At 48.5% G+C, this 21,468-nt stretch overlaps 1 protein-coding gene across 4 annotated transcripts in view; it reads right to left on the bottom strand.

Moving 5' to 3' along the window:
• APAF1 (apoptotic peptidase activating factor 1) overlaps positions 1-21,468 on the bottom strand; it is a 444,316-nt gene that overhangs the window by 6,788 nt on the left and 416,060 nt on the right. For 3 of the 4 annotated variants that reach the window (XM_060195614.1, XM_060195615.1, XM_016187661.2), the window contains 6 exons: positions 20,207-20,332; positions 17,474-17,593; positions 15,558-15,674; positions 11,613-11,738; positions 2,247-2,366; positions 1,760-1,885 (listed from right to left, as the gene is read on the bottom strand). In XM_060195614.1, coding sequence (XP_060051597.1) covers positions 1,760-1,885; positions 2,247-2,366; positions 11,613-11,738; positions 15,558-15,674; positions 17,474-17,593; positions 20,207-20,332 — 735 coding nt within the window. Of the gene's footprint in view, positions 1-1,759; positions 1,886-2,246; positions 2,367-11,612; positions 11,739-13,459; positions 14,058-15,557; positions 15,675-17,473; positions 17,594-20,206; positions 20,333-21,468 lie in introns of those variants that run through there. The other variant, XM_060195616.1, reaches the window with a different exon arrangement.

Genomic DNA, 21,468 nt, shown 5'->3' with positions numbered 1-21,468 from the left:
GCACACGCACACACTAGTTCCGTCTGACCTAGGACAACACACAAATTCCTCCGGTTTCGATTTCTGCAGCTGGGGGTAACAGCACCTGAAAGAGGAGCATGGTGTCTATGGTGTCTGTGGTGTGAAGAGAGGGAGAACCATTAGAGGAGAGGAGACAGACTCCTCGCACAGGCCTAACACAGCCAGGGCTCTCAGAGCTCAGTCACCCACTATCTTGGCAAGCAGACGCAGTTCTTCTAGAACCTTCCAGCGTTCTGCCTCGAGACCCTGCCTTCCCCATTTAACAAATCTGTCCTGCAGACAACCGTGTTCCTAGGCACCATGAGCTGAAAACCAGAGGCACAGAGATGAACACGGCACCGTCCCTGTCCTGGGAACGCTGGTGGTTTCATCGGGCCTACGGCTGGAGGATGCCTGGTGAACAGCTGGGTAGGAGCACAATCTGTGGGCATGAGTGACAGGTCACAGGCACACTGAGGTGGGACAGCTGGTCCTGCCTGAGGGCCAGGGAAGGTGTCACTGAGCAGCTGGCACCAAGCCAAAGTCTGGAAGAACAGTCATGATGCTGCTTCACGGTGGAAAAGGAGAAGGTGGGTAAAGTCAAGCGCGTGAAACGGTGAGGGAAGTAGCCCGAGAGTGAGCCGCGGCAGAAAGACGGCGGTGGGCAGTCTGGCTCACGGTGCCCTCGGTAGCACAGACGTTTCCCGAGAGGACCCACATACAGCGCAACGGGGAAGGCACTCAAAGTGAGAAGGAACAGACCGAAAACGGGGTCAATACTGACGGAGGGAGGCCTGGTCGCAACGGCGAGGACAAGGAAAAGGGTCCAGGAGACACTAGGGAATCAGCAGAGGTAAGAAACGAGGAGGCCCCAGCAACTCCAAGCCTCTTAGTTTGGGGAAACAGAGACGGAGAGTGCTAACAAAGACATATAAGTGAAGGGGACAGCAGAGTGGCCGAAGTCCCCGACAAGACGCCTCGTCTCTCTGGAGTGTGAGTCTGCTGCAGCCGCTGACGCCACCCTCGTGTCCTTACGGCCAGCGCACAGCAGAGACGGCTCCATTCGTAAGAGGCAAAAAGTGACAGCAGGGCAGAAACTAAGTTCCCAACGGCACTCATTTAACTGACTGGACGGGGGGCCAGGTGGTGGTGCACCTGGTTAAGCGCACGTGTAACCATGCGCAAAGACTCAGGTTCAAGCCCCCAGACCCCGCATGCAGGGGCAAGCCTCACAAGTGAAGAGGGGTGCCGTCTCTCTCTCCCCTTACCCTCTCAATATCTCTACTCAATAGACAAAAAAATTAAAATAAAACAATGTTTAGAGAGAGAGAGAGAGACATTTGACAACAGCTAAATGCCAGTGGGCATTCTCCGAAGACTTAGCAAGTATGAAGGGGAGGAGCCGCGTCACTGTGTGCACCAGCCGACCCCCACACCATGGCCCTGTGTACACAGGCCACCAGCCGACCCGCCACACCATGGCCCCGTGTACACAGACCACTAGCCGACCTACTACACCATGGCCCCGTGTACACAGGCCACTAGCCGACCCACCATACCATGGCTCCCTGCACACAGACAACTAGCCGACCCGCCACACCATGGCCCCATGCACACAGACCACCAGCCAACCCGCCACACCATGGCCCCGTGCACACAGACCACCAGCCGACCCACCACACCATGGCCCCGTGCACACAGACCACCAGCCGACCTGCCACACCATGGCCCCGTGCACACAGGCCACCAGTCGACCCACCTTTGCAGTCTTGTCAGCAGAGGTAGATGAAAACTTGGCAGCATCTGAGGAGACATCGCAGGAGAGTACTGTGTCCTGGTGACAAGCAAAGTCCTTGTCCATGTTTCCAGTGATGATATCCCACACCTTTAGGAGGTGAGACTGCGTTACTGACAGTGGTCCTCTAAAGACAGATCAGTAAGGTAAGACCCCAGCTCGCTGACAGTCTGGCCTCCCTCTGTGAGTGTCCTTTAGAATGAAGGCTCAAAAACACACAGCAAGGGCGGGGGTAGAGAGCATAATGGTTCTGCAAAGACACTCCCGTGCCTGAGGCTCCAAAGTCCCAGGTTCAATCCCCCACACCACCATAAGCCAGAGCTGAGCAGGGCTCTGGTAAAATGCTGTCAGTAGAAAGTAAGTCTTCCTACTGTAAGTCTGCGCTGAGCTACCAAAATAGCGTCCTGCGGTAACTGGTGTTTGTTTGTAAGTGGCTTGTGCTGCAGGTTACCTTCGCTGTCCCATCAAATGACCACGAAAGCAGTCTTGAGTCTTTCAGAAGCCTGAAGTCTTTCACTGTTTCCTGATGTGCTTGCAGAAAGACATATTCTTCTGACTGCCAGTTCCACACCTGAGTAACAGAGAAGTAAGCTTGTGATGACCTGTCGGCAGTCCCGAAAGGGACTCAAAGAAGAGTGTGGAGAAAGACTACGGCACCCGGCTCACAAACAGAACGGCCGGAGTAAACGAACCGGTAACGAACCGGTCGGGGCAAAGTAAAAGCCTCTGCCTCCTCGCCAGGCTTGTCTCCTTCGGCTGCTCACAGACAAAGGCCGCATCTGGTCAGATTCTGACACATCATCCAGATCACAGACCCACGTATTTCCGAGTCTCTCAGGCCAGGCAGGTGTGTAGACTCTAGTGCCCCTGAAGCTACTGAACCCTCTGGCCCGACCACTGGGAAGGTCCCCTGACCACAGTGGCTTCAGACCAGCTTGAGGCAAAGCTGCAGAGGTTCTAGTCAGGCCCCAGCTTCAGAACAAAGAGGGGCGGCACAGTGCGGGGCCTTACATAAGCCGAGGTCCAGCAGTGTCATGGGGGGACCCTGGATGCCTGGGAGGCACAGGCCTTCCATCAGCCTCCCCAGGGGCTTTTCGCCTCTATGGGCTGAGCAGGAAGGAACCTGCCTAACAGGTCCCAGTCCCCTGATGAGGATGAGTCTCCCTCCTGCAGGAACCCACCTCCCTCCCCCCCTGTGCTAGCTGGCTTCCTCCTTCTCCAAACTAGCTGGACCACTCACCCTCACCATTTCCGTCCCCTTAACATTCCTGACCATATAAGGCCATAGCCACCCTGTTCTGCCCCCTACCCCAACCTATAAAAACCCTTGCTTGCCCTGCAGTCAATGCGCTATTCACAGGCAAACAGTGTCCTGGGGTGATCCTGGGCTTCCTCTCTTGCCTTGATCCCAGCATACTGTGCTGCCCGTGGTCGGCCCCTGCTGCCCCCTCCTCAGGTGCGCAACAGAGTGGGTCAGCGGACTTGGTGGGACTGAGACGCAGGGTCCCCGTCAGGACCCCGACAGCACAGCATGTTATTTTCCACAGGGAACCCAAGCCCCCGGCCCCCACCTGCAGGGGGGAAAGCTTTGCGAGGGTGAAGCAGGAGTCTCTCTGTCTCTCTCCCTATCTCCCCTTCCCTCTTAATTTCTGGCTGTCTCTATCCAATAAATAAATAAGTAAGTAAAATTAAACAGCAAGTTAAAATGGCAGAGATAAAAGTTCTATGGAACTCATACACTACAGTGCTCAAGGACCCGGGTTCAAGCCCCCAGCCCCCACCTGCAAGGGAAAGCTTCATGAGTGGTGAAGCAGAGCTACAGGTGTCTCTATCTCTTTCTCCCCCCCTCTCAATTTCTGGCTGTCTAGACAATAAATAAATAAAAATAATAAATAAACATTAAAAAGTTCTATGGAACTCAAAAAAAAAAAGTAATTCCTTAGAAGACAAGACGGTGCATTCAAAATCAACTTCAGAAACGCTGCTCTGAAAGTGTTCGACTGAGGAGACTGTTTAATGCTTGTTTGAGTTAAAGCACAGGAGCAAAAAGCCACAGAAAGGCTACAGGAACCTGCCCTTGGTCCAGAGCACAGTGTGCAGAAGGGTAATAAAGGGGAGAGTGGACAGTGAGTCAGACAGCCCAGAGGAGTGGCCCAGCAAGCAAGACTTCCAAGCTGTGGGCCACCAGGCAGGTCCCAACAGTACTTCCTTCTGGTTTTTATTTTTATTTTTGATTTATAAAATGGAAACACTGACAAAACCACAGAATACGAGTGGTACATTTCCACACAGTGCCCACCCCCAGAGCTCCATATCCCCTCCGCTCCCCTGACAGCTTCCCTATTCTTTATCCCTCTGGGAGTATGGACCCAGGATCATTATGGGGAGCAGAAGGGGGGAGTCCTCGCTTCTGTAATCACTTCTCTGCTGAACATGGGCGTTGGCCCTTCTAATTTTTTTTTATACCCAAACTAAAAAGATGAAAAGAAAAATCTCAGCTACTGCCACAGGTACGCCTGTCAGTAACGTCCTCGACCTGGCTGGAGACTGGTGAAGGTCAAACAGGAGAAATGTCTTGGAGACTGTTTTTCTACCGGCTCAGGCAAGGTCGTAAAAGAAATGACATTTATGAGGGACGGGCGGTAGCGCAGCTGGTTAAGCGCACATGGCACGAAACGCAAGGACCAGCATTAAGATCCCAGTTTGAGCCCCTGGCTCCCCACCTGCAGGGGAATCGCTTCACGGGCGGTGAAGCAGGTCTGCAGGTGTCTGTCTTTCTCTCCCCCTCTGTCTTCCCCTCCTCTCTCCATTTCTCTCTGTCCTATCCAACAACAACAATAAAACAACAAGGGCAACAAAAGGGGGGGGAATGGCCTCCAGGAGCGGTGGATTCCTGGTGCAGGCCCTGAGCCCAGCAATCACCCTGGAGGCTAAAAAAAATAGATGGCATTGACCTTGTCTTCTTTCTCTTTACTGCTGCAAAGGTCAGCACTGAAACGCAGAGCCAGGCTGCAAGTCCACCATTCCCAGGGGCCAATTCCTACTGGTTTTGTTTGTTTGTTTAGTTTCTCAGATAGGGCAAAGGGAAGTTGAGAGGGGAAAGCAAGACAAAGGAGAAAGACAGACACCTGCAGACCTGCTTCACCGCCTGTGAAGCGTCCCCCCTGCAGGTGGGGAGCCGGGGGCTCAAACCGGGTCCTCGGCCTGATGAGATGTGCGGTTCTTCACTGGGTGCACCACTGCCCGGCCCCACCTAGTCCTGCTTCTTTACGTCTTTACCCACGTTGGCAGCCGCTCTTCCACCCTCTCCAGCAAGCCCAGCTCTCAGGCCTTTCCCTCTTCTCGCTCACAGAAGCAGAATATTAGGGGATCTAAGCAAACAGACTTCAGAACAAGGGTTGGAGCTGAGTGCAATTTTAGAGAGAACTGGGAATTTCAGCCTTTTAAGAATCTAATGGCGAGTCGGGTGGTAGAGCAGTGGGTTAAGCACATGGAGCAAAGTGCAGGGACCGGCGTTACGGATCCCAGTCGAGCCCCCGGCTCCCCACCTGCAGGGGAGTCATTTCACAGGCGGTGAAGCAGGTCTGCAGGTGTCTGTCTTTCTCTCCCCCTCTCTGTCTCCCCTCCTCTCTTGACGCCCCTCTGTCCTATTCAATGATAGCAACAACAACAATAATAATAACCACAACAATGATAAAACAACAAGGGCAACAAAAGGGGGGATGATAATGACCTCTAGAAGCAGTGCATTCGTGGCACTGTGCCCAGGCAATAACCCTGCAGGCAAAAAAAAAAAGAATCTAATGAGGGAGCAGGCAATGGCGCACCTGGTTGAGCACTCACATTCCAGTATGTGAAGACCCGGGTTCAAGCCCTTGGTTCCCAGCTGCAGGGGGAAAGCGTCACGAGCGATGAAGCAGGGCCGCAGGAGTCTCTCTGTCTTTCTCCTTCTCTACCCCCCACATCAATTTCCCTGCCTCTATCCAATAATAAATAAAAATACTTTAAAGAGAGAGAAAGAAAGAAGAGAAGAAAGAATCCAATGACTTATCTTGGGAAAGGGAGAGAAAGCGGCTTTTCCGGCCCCCAAATTGTCTCAGCGTGACTAAACACAGTACCCGTGACTGGCTCCCACCTCGCCCCAGTCCCTGCAACGCTGTCAGAGGCTCAGTGACCACTCTGGATTGTAGCCCCGCTCACTGGCACAGCCTTTCCCTGAGTGTCTGACTCAGTGTTGCTCCTGGACTCCAGTCCTCACAGGTGTCCTGCAGGACACACCCAGAAAGCCTGCCTGAGCACAGAGAGCGAACAATTCCACAAGAAAGGCAGGCCGGCTCAGGAAGACCGTAGCGGCTTCTGCTAAACACGTTTCGTGCTGAAGCGATGGCCCAGGGACACGTTGCCAGACTGCCTTCTGCTGTGTTAGCTGAGTCAGCTAATAGAGCAGCTAAGTCCCCACCAGTGTTGGGCAAACACACTAAGGGTGAACTTGAGACTAACTCTATAGCTAGCAGTCATTTCTGTAATGTATGTGCACCACTGAACGCAGCATAGCTACATATTGTAGTTTAAATTTTAAACACGCTAAAAATAAAAAATGCCGGGACCAGGCAGTGGCGTGCCTGGCTAAGTGCTCACATTACAGCACATGAGGTCCCAGGTTCAAGCCCCTGGTCCCCACCTGGAGAGGGAAAGCTCCATGAGTGGTCAATCAGGGATGCAGGTGTCTCTGTCTTTCTCTCTCCCTTTCTACCTCTCCCTCCCCTTTCAATTTCTCTCTTTCTCCACCAATAATAAACAAGTTAAATATAAAAGTATATTTAAAATTTTTTTAATTAAAAATAAATTTAAAATGCTCCATAACATCCCAATACATCAAGAATCAATAAACTCTTCTCCACGAGCTCAGGTAAATCAGTTCCCACTCGGGCCTTATTTACATCAACGTAAAGGACCACAAACGACCCAGACAGACCTCAATTTTCAGGACTCTCAAGGCTGTCCTCAGGGAAGCCCATGTTCCTCCCATCCTGAAAGCGACTGCAAGGCGCAGGCCCACAGAGAACGACCAGCAGCCTGAACGGCACTCGGGGAGGTTGTAGGGAGTGCTAGTTAACTAACTTCATGTGGTGATACACCTCTTTTCCTTTTTTCGTAGTGATTGAACAGAGATTTACAAAACTAAGGTTTTGGGGCATAATTCCACAAACTTGCATGGTCAGTTTAAGACTGTGGAAATTACTTCAAAATATCAAATTAGTACACTGTGTACTTTAAATATGGAGAATTCTGTCCAGATGCAGCTGGAAGGAGAGAAACATTTAAAGTATTCACTAGAGCATTAAAATATTAATCAGTTGTGGAAGAAATGGACAATTGATTTCCTAGACACCTACCAACTTCCAAAACTAAGTAAAGAGGAAGTGGATAACATGAACAGGCCCATCACAGCTAATGAAATTGAAACAGTTATCAAAAATCTCCCCAAAAATAAAAGTCCTGGGCCAGATGGTTTTACAAATGAATTCTACAAAACCTTCAAAGAAGAACTAATACCTCTACTTTTAAAAGTCTTCTAGAAGATTGAAGACACTGGAATACTCCCTGCCAGCTTCTATGAAGCCAACATCACTCTGATACCAAAAGCAGACAGGGACACAACCAAAAAAGAAAACTACAGACCAGTATCTCTGATGAACATAGATGCGAAAATATTGAACAAAATTCTAGCCAACCCGATACAGCAGTATATCAAAAAGATTGTTCATCATGACCAAGTGGGGTTTATCCCAGGGATGCAAGGTTGGTTTAATATATGTAAATCAATCAATGTGATCCACCACATCAACAAAAGCAAGACCAAAAACCACAGTCATATCAGTAGATGCAGAGAAAGCCTTTGACAAAATACAACATCCCTTTATGATCAAAACACTACAAAAATGGGAATAGATGGAAAATTCCTGAAGATAGTGGAGTCTATATAGAGCAAACATACAGCCAACATCACACTCAATGGTGAAAAACTGGAAGCATTTCCACTCAGATCAGGTACTAGACAGGGCTGCCCACTATCAATATTACTATTCAACATAGTGTTGGAAGTTCTTGCCATAGCAATCAGGCAGGAGCAAGGAATTAAAGGGATACAGATTGGAAGAGAAGAAGTCAAACTCTCCTTATTTGCAGATGACATGATAGTATACATGGAAAAAACTAAGGAATCCAGCAAGAAGCTTTTGGAAATCATCAGGCAATACAGTAAGGTGTCAGGCTACAAAATTAACATTCAAAAGTCAGTGGCATTCCTCTATGCAAACACTAAGTTAGAAGAAATTGAAATCCAGAAATCAATTCCTTTTACTATAGCAACAAAAACAATAAAATATCTGGGAGTAAACCTAACCAAAGAAGTGAAAGACTTGTATACTGAAAATTATGAGTCACTACTCAAAGAAATTGAAAAAGACACAATGAAGTGGAAAGGTATTCCATGTTCATGGGTTGGAAGAATTAACATCATCAAAATGAATATACTACCCAGAGCCATCTACAAATTTAATGCTATCCCCATCAAGATCCCAAGCACATTTTTTAGGAGAATAGAAAAAAATGCTACAAATGTTTATCTGGAACCAGAAAAGACCTAGAATTGCCAAAACAATCTTGAGAAAAAAGAACAGAACCGGAGGCATCACACTCCCAGATCTCAAATTGTATTATAGGGCCATTGTCATCAAAACTGCTTGGTACTGGAACATGAATAGACACAGTGACCAGTGGAATAGAATTGAGAGCCCAGAAATGAGGCCCCACACCTATGGACATCTAATCTTTGACAAAAGTGCCCAGACTACTACATGGGGAAAGCAGAGTCTCTTCCACAAATGGTGCTGGAAACAATGGGTTGAACATGAAGCTGAACCACTGTATTTCACCAAATACAAAAGTAAATTCCAAGTGGATCAAGGACTTGGATGTTAGACCACAAACTATCAGATACTTAGAGGAAAATATTGACAGAACTCTTTTCTGCATAAATTTTAAAGACATTTTCAATGAAACAAATCCAATTACAAAGAAGACTAAGGCAAGTATAAACCTATGGGACTACATCAAATTAAAAAGCTTCTGCACAGCAAAAGAAACCACTACCCAAAGCAAGAGACCCCTCACAGAATGGGAGAAGATCTTTACATGCCATACATCAGATAAGAGGCTAATAACCAACATATATAAAGAGCTTGCCAAACTCAACAACAAGACAACAAATAACCCCATCCAAAAATGGGGGGAGGACTTGGACAGAATATTCACCACAGAAGAGATCCAAAAGGCCGAGAAACACATGAAAAAATGCTCCAAGTCTCTGATGGTCAGAGAAATGCAAATCAAGACAACATTGAGATATCACTTCACTCCTGTGAGAATGTCATACATCAGAAAAGGTAACAGCAGCAAATGCTGGAGAGGCTGTGGGGTCAAAGGAACCCTCCTGCACTGCTGGTGGGAATGTCAATGGGTCCAACCTCTGTGGAGAGCAGTCTGGAGACTCTCAGAAGGCTAGAAATGGACCTACCCTATGACCCTGCAATTCCTCTCCTGGGGTTATATCCTAAGGAACCCAACACATCCATCCAAAAAGATCTGTGTACACATATGTTCTTGGCAGCACAATTTGTAATAGCCAAAACCTAGAAGCAACCCAGGTGTCCAACAACAGATGAGTGGCTGAGCAAGTTGTGGTATATATACACAATGGAATACTACTCAGCTGTAAAAAATGGTGACTTCACCGTTTTCAGCCGATCTTGGATGGACCTTGAAAAAATCATGTTGAGTGAAATAAGTCAGAAACAGAAGGATGAATATGGGATGATCTCACTCTCAGGCAGAAGTTGAAAAACAAGATCAGAAAAGAAAACACAAGTCGAACCTGAAATGGAATTGGCGTATTGCACCGAAGTAAAAGACTCTGGGGTGGGTGGGTGGGGAGAATACAGGTCCATGAAGGATGATCAATGACATAGTGGGGGTTGTATTGTTAAATGGGAAACTGGGGAATGTTATGCATGTACAAACTATTGTATTTACTGTTGAATGTAAAACATTAATTCCCCAATAAAGAAATAAATTAAAAAATATATATATATTAATCAGTTGTGCTGAGAAGATAGTACAGCAGTAATACAAAAAGACTTTGGTGCCAGAGGCTCCAAGGTTCCAGGTTCAAACATCAGCACCACCACAAGCCAGAGCTGAGCAGTGCTCTTGATAAAAACAAAACCATAAATAAATAATTCATTTTTTAAAAGTCAGCCAGTCATTTCCTGGAAATACCTACCAGGCATCTTGCTACCTGGACTCCCGGACAGTTTAAAAAGGATTCCAAGTGGGAGCCGGGCGGTAGCGCAGCAGGTTAAGTGCAAGTGGCATAAGGATCCCGGTTTGAGCCCCCGGCTCCCCACCTGCAGTGGAGTCGCTTCACAGGCGGTGAAGCAGGTCTGCAGGTGTCTTAACTTTCTCTCCTCCTCTATCGTCCCCTCCTCTCTCCATTTCTCTCTGTCCTATCTAACAATGACGACATCAATAACAACAACAGTAACTACAACTATAAAAAACAACAAGGGCAACAAAAGGGAAAATAAATAAATAAATTTTTTTTTTAAAAAAAAAGGATTCCGAGTGCATAAGGTGGCGTGCGGCTCGTTCTTCTGAGAGATGCCTCTCTCCAACTCTACAGCTATTCCCAGAGTCACCCCTCCCTCTGGCTGAGGGACCTGAATGTGAGCAAGTCACAAAAGCTCCGAGCTTGGCCTCTAGAGCGTGAGGAAGAAGCAGGGCCTCCAGGGGCAGGTTTTCATCAGACACGTCTATCTGCACGCACCTCGAGTCACGTGGAAGGGAGAAAGGTGGACACTGCTTCTCCTGCAAACTCCTGTGTTTCGATTCTATAGAGCCCACGAGTGGGATCATCTGGTAGTTGTCTATCACGTCCTTCCTGCACTAAGCACAATCACTGCCAGTCCCATCCATTTTGTCCCACAGAACGCAATATAGTCTTTTTAACTGCTGAGTAATACTCCATTGAGTGTATGTCCCATGACTGGTTTCTGTATTTATGACTCAAATGAGTGATTTTTCTTCCACTGTTAGACACTCCCCTCCCCCTTATGCTAAGTACTGCTCGTTGGGTTTTAATCAGGAAAATGAAAAAACACACACCAGAGAAGCACAGGACCATTTGTGCTGAGAAAGATGACACCACGTGGAAGGTGGAAGCCGATGCCTGTTTTTTTCTTTTAATATTTATTTATTTTCCTTTTTGTTGCCCTTGATGTTTTTTATTGTTATTGTTAGTGATGTCGTCGTCGTTGTTGGCTAGGACAGAGAGAAATGGAGAGAGGAGGGGAAGACAGAGAGGGGGAGAGAAAGACAGACACCTGCAGACCTGCTTCACCGCCTGTGAAGCGACTCCCCTGCAGGTGGGGAGCCGGGGCTCGAACCAGGAGCCTGTTTTACACATGTCTAAGGCTCCACTCCACTCCTCAGGCCACACCTGTATCTCTTACAACTCCCAGGTGTGCTTCTTTCCTCATGAAGCGGATGCTACAAATGTCTGTCTTTCTCTCTCCCTGTCTGTCTTTCCTCCTCTCTCAATTTTTCTGTCTCTATTAAGCAAAATAGCAGGAAAAAGCAATGGACTTGTAGTGTCGGCACTGAGCCCAACAATAACCCTAGTGGCCACAGAACAACAAAAAGTTCCTTTGCTGGAATCAGCGCCGGCTGCGCCGCACTAGAGGCTCAGCGCCCTCACCTGAATCGCAGAGCCGTCAGAGCTGGAGATCAGAGTCTTGCTGTCGGCTGTGAACTGCACGTGCCGCACTGTGCTCGAGTGCCCGGTCCGGGGCTGGAAGAGTCTGTTGTTGAGCAGTTCTAGCACCTTCCGAGGAGAAAGGAACGTGAAGTCCGTGCAGAGAAACTCAGCAGCACCCAGGCACACACCCAAAAACATTACATCACAACTGATTACACAGAATTTGCACCTCGCAAAGGGCGGTGCACATGGGAATGAACATACACGGACAGGAGCAGATAGACAGAGCGCCCACAGTCAGCGAGGCGAGAACAGGAGCACAGACAGACAGACAGACAGACAGACAGACAGACACAGAGCGCCCACAGTCAGCGAGGCGAGAACAGGAGCACAGACAGACAGACAGACAGACACAGAGCGCCCAGTCAGCGAGGCGAGAACAGGAGCACAGACAGACAGACAGACAGACACAGAGCGCCCACAGTCAGTGAGGCGAGAACAGGAGCACAGACAGACAGACAGACAGACAGACACAGAGCGCCCACAGTCAGCGAGGCGAGAACAGGAGCACAGACAGACAGACAGACAGACACAGAGCGCCCACAGTCAGCGAGGCGACAACAGGAGCACAGACAGACAGACAGACAGACACAGAGCGCCCACAGTCAGCAAGCTGAGAACAGGAGCACAGACAGACAGACAGACAGACAGACACAGAGCGCCCACAGTCAGCGAGCTGAGAACAGGAGCACAGACAGACAGACAGACACAGAGCGCCCACAGTCAGCGAGCTGAGAACAGGAGCACAGACAGACAGACAGACAGACAGACACAGAGCGCCCACAGTCAGCGAGTCAGGAATCCCGCAGGCTAGTGCTCAGCTGGAAACGCGCCACATCGGCCATCACAGCTGGGAAACAGGCTGCGGGAGCTTGATTCGCAGATACACCAAGAGTTGCGGGGCTCCCGCCTGCGTGACAGGCCATCACTTCTCACGGCCTTTTTTGTTGTTCTTTTTCCTTTTTTATTTGATAAAGAAAAATAGAGAGGGAGTCAGGAGAGAGAGAGGGGGAGGAAGGGAGGGAGGGAGAGAGACCTGCAGCCCTGCTCTCTACCACGCATGAAGCTTCTCCCCTTGTAGGGGACTGGGGGCTTGAACATGGGCCTGTGAGCAGGGAAGTGAGTGCGTTCTGTGGGACACCCCACTGCCCAGCCCCTGAAATCACTTTTTATTATACTGTGTGTGTTTTTATTTCAGCTTGTTTGATAAGCATTTCAAGTGACACACGCACTTTCTTTTTTTAAAGATTTGTTTGTTCTTTCTCTCTCTCCTCCTACTTTCTCATTAATAAATAAAATCTTTAAAAAAAAAAAAGATTTGTTTGTAATAAGATGCATGAAAACAGAAGAGAGAGGGGGCAAGGTGTGGTGCACCTGGCTGAGCACATGTTACAGTGTACAAGGACCCGGGTTCAAGCCCCTGGTCCCCACCTGCAGGGGGAAAGCTTTGCGAGTGGTGAAGCAGGGCTGCAGGGGTCTCTCTCCCTCCCACTTTCCTCCCCATTTCTAGCTCTCTCTATCCAATAAATAAAGATAATAACAGAGAGAAAGCCCCCAGAGCACGGCTCAACTCTACCACAAGATGGTGCCTGGGATTGATTCTGGGGCCTCTGGCCATGTGTCCCACTGAGCAGTGCCAAAAGTACAGCACACAAGGTAACACAGGTAGGCAGGTCAACCAGATGTCCCTGCTGAATTTCATCACTGCCAAGACGGAAGCAATTCCCAGCCCCTACGGGGGGGCTGCTACATAGACAGAGATAGGGGGAAATGCACAGTACGCAGTTAGATAACATTCTGACCGTTTAATATCACTGGAAAACAGCAAGACAACTAGACAAAGAGTAAGGGGGGCAGGGAGGTGATGCACGCCTGCTCGAGCGCTCACGTGGCCCTGTGCAAGAAGCCAGGTTTGAGACTCCTCTCACCACCGAGGAGGACGCCTCACCAGGAGTGAAGAGATCTTCAGGTGTCTATCTTCCTCTCTCTTCTTTTTTTAATATATAAATATCAATATAATTTCATTTTACTAGTGATTTAATATTGGTTTACAAAGTTAACAACTCCACGCCACTCCCACCACCAGAGCTCTGTGTCCCCAGTCCCTCCATTGGAAGCTACAGCAGCTCTCCGAAGGTTACAGATAGGGCTGACTATTATTTCTACAACTATCTATCTATACTTGTCCTTGCTTTTTTTTTTTTTTTTTTTTTTTGCTCTTGTCTTCTCTCTCTTCCTTTCCAAGTCACACCTACACCTGTTACTCCATCCAAATGTCCTTCCCTTTTCCCTCTTCTCTCTCCGGGTCCTAATGGAGTTGGAGGTCAGAGCCCTCTGGTCATTTTCCCGTCACTTCTCCCCTCTGGGACTATGGGCCAGAATTCTCTATGGGGAGCAGAAGGTGGGAGGTCTGGCTTCTGTCATTGCTTCTCCACTGGACATGGGTGTTGGCAGGTGGACCCACACCCCCAGCCTGTGTCTGTCTGTCCCTAGTGGGGCAGGGCTCTGCAAGGTGAGATTTTGGGGCATGTTGGTGAGGGCGTCTGCCCAGGAAAGTCTTCTCTCTCCCTATCTTCCCCTCCCCTCTAAATTTCTCTCTGTCCTGTCAAATAAAAATAGAGTAAGGCAGGGTAGACAGCATAGTGGTTATGCAAAGAGACTTTCATACCTGAGCCTCCAAAGTCCCAAGTTCAATCCCCTGCACCACTGTAAGCCAGAACTGAGCAGAGCTCTGGTAAAAAAAAAAAAGAAAGAAAGAAAGAAAGAAAAGGAGAAAAGAAGAGAAAGAAAAGAAGCGAAAGAAAGGAAAAAGGAATACAGATAGAAGAAATGGCTGCTAGGAGCAGGAGTTTTGTGGTGCTGGCACTGAGCCCTAGCGATAACCCTAGTGGGGAAAAAAGAAAGAAGAAGGAAGAGGAGGAGGAGACAAAGAAGAAGAAGACAGAGAAGGAGGAGGAGGAGAGAGAGAAAGAAAGAGAGAGAGAGAGAAAGCAAGCAAAGGAAGGGAAGAACCAGGAGGCGGCCCCTCTGCTAGCGCGCACACTATCATGTGCGAAGTCGCAGCCGGAGCCCCTGCACTGCTGACGACAGCTGGTATGGTGTGGTGCCGCTCCTTGTCTTCCTCTTCCTCTAAATGTCTTTTAAGGAAAAAAAGAAAGAAAAAGTCCATTGGCTGGAATTCCACATGTGCAAAGTCCCAGCACATCCAAAAAAGAAAACAGAATAAGAAGGCAAAAAGTGTGAGAAATAGCAGTGAAGGGATTCTGAAAAGTGCACTCAGGCCCAAGAGAAGGCCAAGGTTTTAGTCTACTGAGGGAATCACCATCGTATCACAGAAAGATTTTCTTAATATAGAGTCTACACATCTACCAGATGGCTTCACTCATATAGAATCTAGAGAATGATATACACAAACCTGCTAGAGAAAAGAGGAGGGAGGAGAGGGAGAGGAGGAGGGAGGAGGAGGGAGAAGAGGGAGAAGAGGGAGAGGGGGCAGGATGTGGGGGAGGGAGAGGAGAGAAGCAGCAGGAGGAACAAACTGCTTCTGAGACTTGGGCGAAGTCTGGTGATCTTTGGGAGATGGGAAGGTGGGACGCGGAACTCTGGTGCGGGGTGTGTTGTGGAGCTGTGACCTGTCATCTTAGAACCGTGCAACCCACTACTAATCACAAACAAAAAATGGAAAAATAATAGCACAGAAGTCCGCAGTGACACACAGAAGTATCTGACTGTTCTATTTTTTCAAAGATTGTCTAAATTTGATGATAGATAAAGGTACTGCTTAGCCGTGGCACGTGGCGCCAGGAACAGTCTGGGGCCTCCTGCTCCCAAGCTGTGTGCTGTGCCCCAGCCGAATGACAGGACAGGGGCGACTAGAGCTGATACCTTAACGGCTCCATCTTCGTCTCCAAAGGCGATGTGCTGAAGATCTGGACTTAAGCAGCAGCAACTAACCTGAGCTTCTGCCAGATAATCAATCTGACTTGTTTTTCCACTAATGAGCTGAAGGAAATAAGGCACAATCAGTTACTAGGCCATAGGAGCAGTTCTGTCCTTTAAAATAGACTTCCACTGAAAAAAATAAAGACACAGAAAACAACAAGGGCTCCCAGGGGACAACTGAGCCGGCCCTCCCTCGCCTACACTCACGCCTCTCCTGTGCCCTGCGGCTCACTCGCCTTCTCATGAGCACGGCAGCTCCTAGAGGCGCCACAGGCACCACTGTGCGCAGCCCCGAGACACGCGTCTGGCTTGTAGCCGGGGCCCTCCCTCTGCTCGCCACCCCACACACACGCCCTCTGATGATGGGTCACCTCTGCGGAAGCACAACTCCCTGACACTTTTAGGGAGGTTGCTAGAAGGCTCTAGGTGGTAGAAGCAGCTTATGGCTTCTCATCGCCTCCGTCAGCTGAGGGCCACATGACTGGCCTTCCACACGCTCCGCTCAGGCCACCAGCACAACAGGGCCGGCCGGCCCCAGCCCTCGGCTTTTCTTGGGGCGGTGGAGCGGCCCCCACTCAAAGCTGCTTGCTGCCACGCCTCTCCCAGTGGGTCTCCTGGGACTCCTTTCCTCTTTGGCCATTCAAGAAACGCCCTGCTCTGTCTCTTCAGATCTCCCTAAAGCCCTTTCCTGGTCAAGCGGCAAAATAAACCCTCCGCCATCCTTGAGCAAGGCTGTGAGTGACGCGGGAGTTACATGTTTCAGCTCCTCCCACCTCAGGGCCATGCGGGAGACTCCTTCCCCACTTGAGGTGATCCCTACTGGCTCCCAAAAACCCTGCTATCCTGTCCAGCAAGAAAATTCCCAGTAAAGGTCCACCCCCTTCCATCCGCAACAGACTGGGCAGTAAGCTGTGTGATGAGGGTCTGCTCCACCTCACAAATCAGAGAGCGTGATCAGAGACGCCACAGGGAAGAGCACGCGGGGAGTGAGGTGCGGCCAGGAGACATCACACCCCAGCACAAGGCCTTTCAGAAGAGGGATGTCGGGAGCCGGGCTGTAGCGCAGCGGGTTAAGCGCACGTGGCGCAAAGCACAAGGACCGGCATAAGGATCCTGGTTCGAGCCCCCGGCTCCCCACCTGCAGGGGAGTCGCTTCACAGGCGGTGAAGCAGGTCTGCAGGTGTCTGTCTTTCTCTCCCCCTCTGTCTTCCCCTCCTCTTTCCATTTCTCTGTCTTATCCAACAACGATGACATCAATAACAACAACAATAATAACTACAACAATAAAAAACAACAATGGCAACAAGAGAAAATAAATAAATAAATAAAATTTTTTGAAGTCCTGAGCTTTATTTATTTATTTATTTCCTTTTGTTGCCCTTGTTGTTTTATTGTTGTTGTAATTGATGTCGTCGTTGTTGGATAGGACAGAGAGAAATGTAGAGAGGAGGGGAAGACAGAGAGGGGGAGAGAAAGACAGACACCTGCAGACCTGCTTCACCGCTTGTGAAGCGACTCCCCTGCAGGTGGGAAGCCGGGGGCTCGAACCTGGATCCTTACTCCGGTCCTTGCGCTTTGTGCCACGTGCGCTTAACCCGCTGCACTACAGCCTGACTCCCAATAAATATTTTAAAAAAAGAAGAAGAAGAAGAAGAAGAAGAAGAAGAAGGATGTCATCCATCTAAGGACCAGTGTACCTTAGCCTCACCTCACGACATCTGTCCATTCACTAATGCTGACTGGTATCTGCTAGATACAATCAAATGACGTCTGCCCCCAGGCCCAGACACAGGCAAGGAGACTGGTGAACTCTGCGTTCAAGCAAAACAAGTTCCCACTCTTCTCAGAAATGCACTTACTTGCAAATGTCTTGCATTGTCAACTGCGAGAATCATCACTTCGCTATCTTTGAATGCGACATCTATTTCTTGCTTCAAAACTGTATCAGAGTTCTCACACACTTTCTTTGTCTCCCAGAGCTGATTAAAAGAATAAAAAATAAAGTAAGAAAAAGGTGTCCTGTGAACTAATGTAAAGGCGATTATCAATCTCTTTTTAAATTATTTATTTTGGATGGAGACAGTGAAATTGAGAGGGGGAGGGAAGGGAGAGAAGGAGAGAGGGAGACAGAGAGACAGACGCCTGCAGCCCTGCTCCACCACTCATGACGCTTTCCCCCTGCAGGTGGGGACCAGAGGCTTGAACCTGGGTCCTTGTGCGCTGTGATGTGTGCGCTCAACCAGATGCACCACCGCCTGGCCCCAACAATTTTCAGTCTTAAAGCAAAACATAAGCCGTGCTTCACACTCAAAATGGCTATGATGGCAGAAATTTTAATCGTTAGAGGCAATGAGTATGACGAACAGATGCCGGAGTTAAAATGTCTTGTTCCAGTCCCACCCAAAGTTGTGATTTAGGAAGGTCACAGAGCCCAGCACGACTGGGTGATGAGGACGTCCTTTCCTGCTGGTTCTCAAGGCTCGGGTACCGAGGCCAGAAGCCAGCACCAGAGCAGATGACGACATGACTAGACACTGTCAGCAGTGTGCTTGGTGATACAGTGGGGTTCTTCTCAATGAAGAAGCACTGCACTGACTGGCACTGTCTCACGTTTATCTAAGTGGACATTTCAAGAGACTTAATCTTCCTCTTCATTTACTTCACTTACATGTCCATTTTATTGTGGCCAGGGCCCCACTGCTCTAATCAGACTTTTTCAGATAGAGAGAGGCAGAAGGAGAGAGAGGAAGGCAGTACAGCACCAAAGCTGCCCGCAGCGTGGTGGGGGCCTGGCTCGAGCCTGAGCCGTGCGCAGGGCAGACCAGGCAGCTTCTCAGGTGACTGTCTCAGCAGCAGCCTTTCAGCTGTGTCTGTTTCCTCAACCACAGACTGCTTTGAGAATTCTCAAATGAATACATGTACAACGCCTGACATACAGCCATCATTAAATAAAATAACTCTAACTTATACAAGACACGTTTTACACACATGTAACACAGAACAGGGTAGGCCAGGATTCCTGGCCTCAAAAAGCTTTTAATCTAAGAGATGTGGATAAGCGGAAGGGGCAGCAAAGCGTCGGGACTCAGACTCAAGGCAGACTGTGCGAAGGACAGAGACAAGGGCGTCCAGGCATATGGCGTCAGAGGAGACACTGTCCTCCAGCTGGAGCAGCGGAGACTCCAGAGACAAGAGGGCACTTGTAGAGTCATGAGAAGTCCAACAGGGAGATACAGAGGAGCAGGGCTTTCCAAACAGACCAACCAAGAAGGAGACAACTGGTATCTGGGTATCTGGGGTGACGTCAGCAGTCCACTAACAGCCTGGGATGTGGCTCAAGCAGGACCAGGGCATGTGGAGAAAAGCTTAAGGGGGGCGGGCAGTGGCACAGCCAGCTAACTGCACGTATTACCAATACAAGGACCCCAGTTCAAATCCCCGCTCCCCACCTGCAGGGGGGAAGCGGCAAAGCAGGTCTGAAGATGTCTGTCTTTCCTCACACTCTCTACCTCCCCTTCTCTTTCAATTTTTCTCTGTCCTATCCAATAAAAATTAGAAAGCAAAAAAAAAAACCAGCTGCCAAGAGCTGTGCATTTTTCATACAGGCACTAAACCCCAGCAATAACCCTGGTGGAAGGAAGGAAGGAAGGAAGGAAGGAAGGAAGGAAGGAAGGAAGGAAGGAAGGGGAGAAAGAAAGAAGGAGGGAAGGAAGGAAGGACGGATGGAGGAGGGAGGGAAGTAAGGACGGGGGCGGGGAGGAAAAGAGAAGTTTAGTGGCAGACCTAGTAGACTTCGGAGCACTTACTTACTTTGGTAGGCAAGTGAGTCACTCTCTGCTTTAAAGCAAAAAATGACACAAGTACAGTGAACATGAGAAAAGTATCAGGGCCAGGTGGTGCCCCTGGTTGAGCGCACTTGCTACAGTGCAGAAGGCCCCGGGTTCAAGCCCCTGGTCCCCACCTGCAGAGGGACGCTTCATGAGTGGTGAAGCAGGGCTGCAGGGGTCTCTGTCTCTCTGCCTCTATGGTCCCCATTCCCCCTCCATCTCTGGCTTTCTATCCAATAATGAACCCAACTTAAATGTCCTCTCCAAATAAATAAAGATAATTTTTAATGTTTTATAAATTTTTTTTAATGTTTAAAAAAAAATACCTAGGAAGCAACATGCAAAGCACAAAGAAGGAAAAAAAAAAAAAGACTAGTAGCAGATATGAGCACAGCACAGGGCGACAGGCAAGCAGGAAAGCAGAAGTAGATGACAGAAGACAGAAAGGCAGAATTCATTAAAAGTTGCAAGGAGCTGCAAGTGGGAATTCAAGATAGAAGAGAAAAAATATTACCCTTAGCATCCAGATGCAATCTACTTATATTAACCAAAACGTAGTCCAATACTGGACTTCAAACCCTGAGCTTACACAATAAACACACTAAGTAAAAGAGGCATTTGTGGTATTGTTTCCACTTTTGAAAGAGAAATATTAATCCAGTCATTCCCTATTTTGCTTCTGCCATTCCTATTGGCAAATGTCTTAACTGGAAGTTTAACTTATCAAAAGTGGATGTGTAAAACCGAAGTCTCAGTGTCTCTCACCCTGATTGTCTGGTCATCCGAAGATGTCAGGAAGGACGATCCGTCAGGAGAGAACATCACACAATGAACCCAACTTAAGTGTCCTCTGCAATCAGCAACCTTTAGACATGATTCCATATTCCACAACTACGGGAAACAGAGCACACAGGAGGTCACATTCACAAACATTTTTAATACACTGCAAAGAGCAAGAACAACTCAACAACTCCCTTACTATGAGTAGACCAAAAACACTAGCAAAAATAAAAAGGGACCTGTCAGCGGATTATCCACTGCAAAGTTAACAGCACAAAAAGGAAAAGTAAACAGATCCAAATGGCCATCAAAGTGAAGCCAAGTAAGCCGCTACATCTGATCACAGAATGGGACACTGCCACATGGAAGGAGTGAGGAGAACTCCCCGGTGACGGAGCACTCTGGGAGAGCTAATATTTCCGGGGACACACAGAACTTATACATGGACTTCTGCAGAACAGTGAGCATGTGTGCGTGTGCACACTCAGGCTCACATACACACTACACGTGTGTACAGATTCACTTGTGCACTCTTCTGTGAGAGAAAAAATAAGACAATATGGGAGTCGGGCTGTAGCGCAGCGGGTTAAGCGCAGGTGGTGCAAAGCACAAGGACCGGCATAAGGATCCCGGTTCGAGCCCCCGGCTCCCCACCTGCAGGAGAGTCGCTTCACAGGCGGTGAAGCAGGTCTGCAGGTATCTGTCTTCCTCTCCTCCTCTCTGTCTTCCCCTCCTCTCTCTATTTCTCTCTGTCCTATCCAACAACGACGACAACAACAATAATAACTACAACAATAAAACAACAAGAGCAACAAAAGGGAATAAATAAATAAAATAAAATAAATAAGACAATATAAAGATAGAAATGGGAGAGCTCTTAAAACATTCTCAGCACAAGAAAAATGTGACTATATGTGGCAACAGAAGTTAACCAGACTTAACTGAGGTCATTTCACAATACCTATAAATACTGAATAAGTATGTTACACACCTTAAATTAATAAGCCATGTTAATTCTACCTCAATTAAAAGGAAAAAGAGTGGGAGGGAAAGGGATAGGAATGAGAGCACGACTCTCTGAACAAGGCCTGCAGAGCTTTGACTTGGGACCATCATGCATGTTTTGTTCTTTTTCCTTTTTTTTTTTTTTTTTTTTTTTGAGCACTGCCCAGCGTTAGCTTATGGTGGTGCCAGGCAGTGGACCTTGAACTTGGGACCACCGAGCCTCAACCACGAAAGTCTTTTGC

This window comes from Erinaceus europaeus, chromosome 7 (assembly GCF_950295315.1).
Source record: "Erinaceus europaeus chromosome 7, mEriEur2.1, whole genome shotgun sequence".
Classification (NCBI taxonomy): Eukaryota; Metazoa; Chordata; class Mammalia; order Eulipotyphla; family Erinaceidae; genus Erinaceus; species Erinaceus europaeus.
This window is presented reverse-complemented; position numbering and strand designations above follow the sequence as displayed.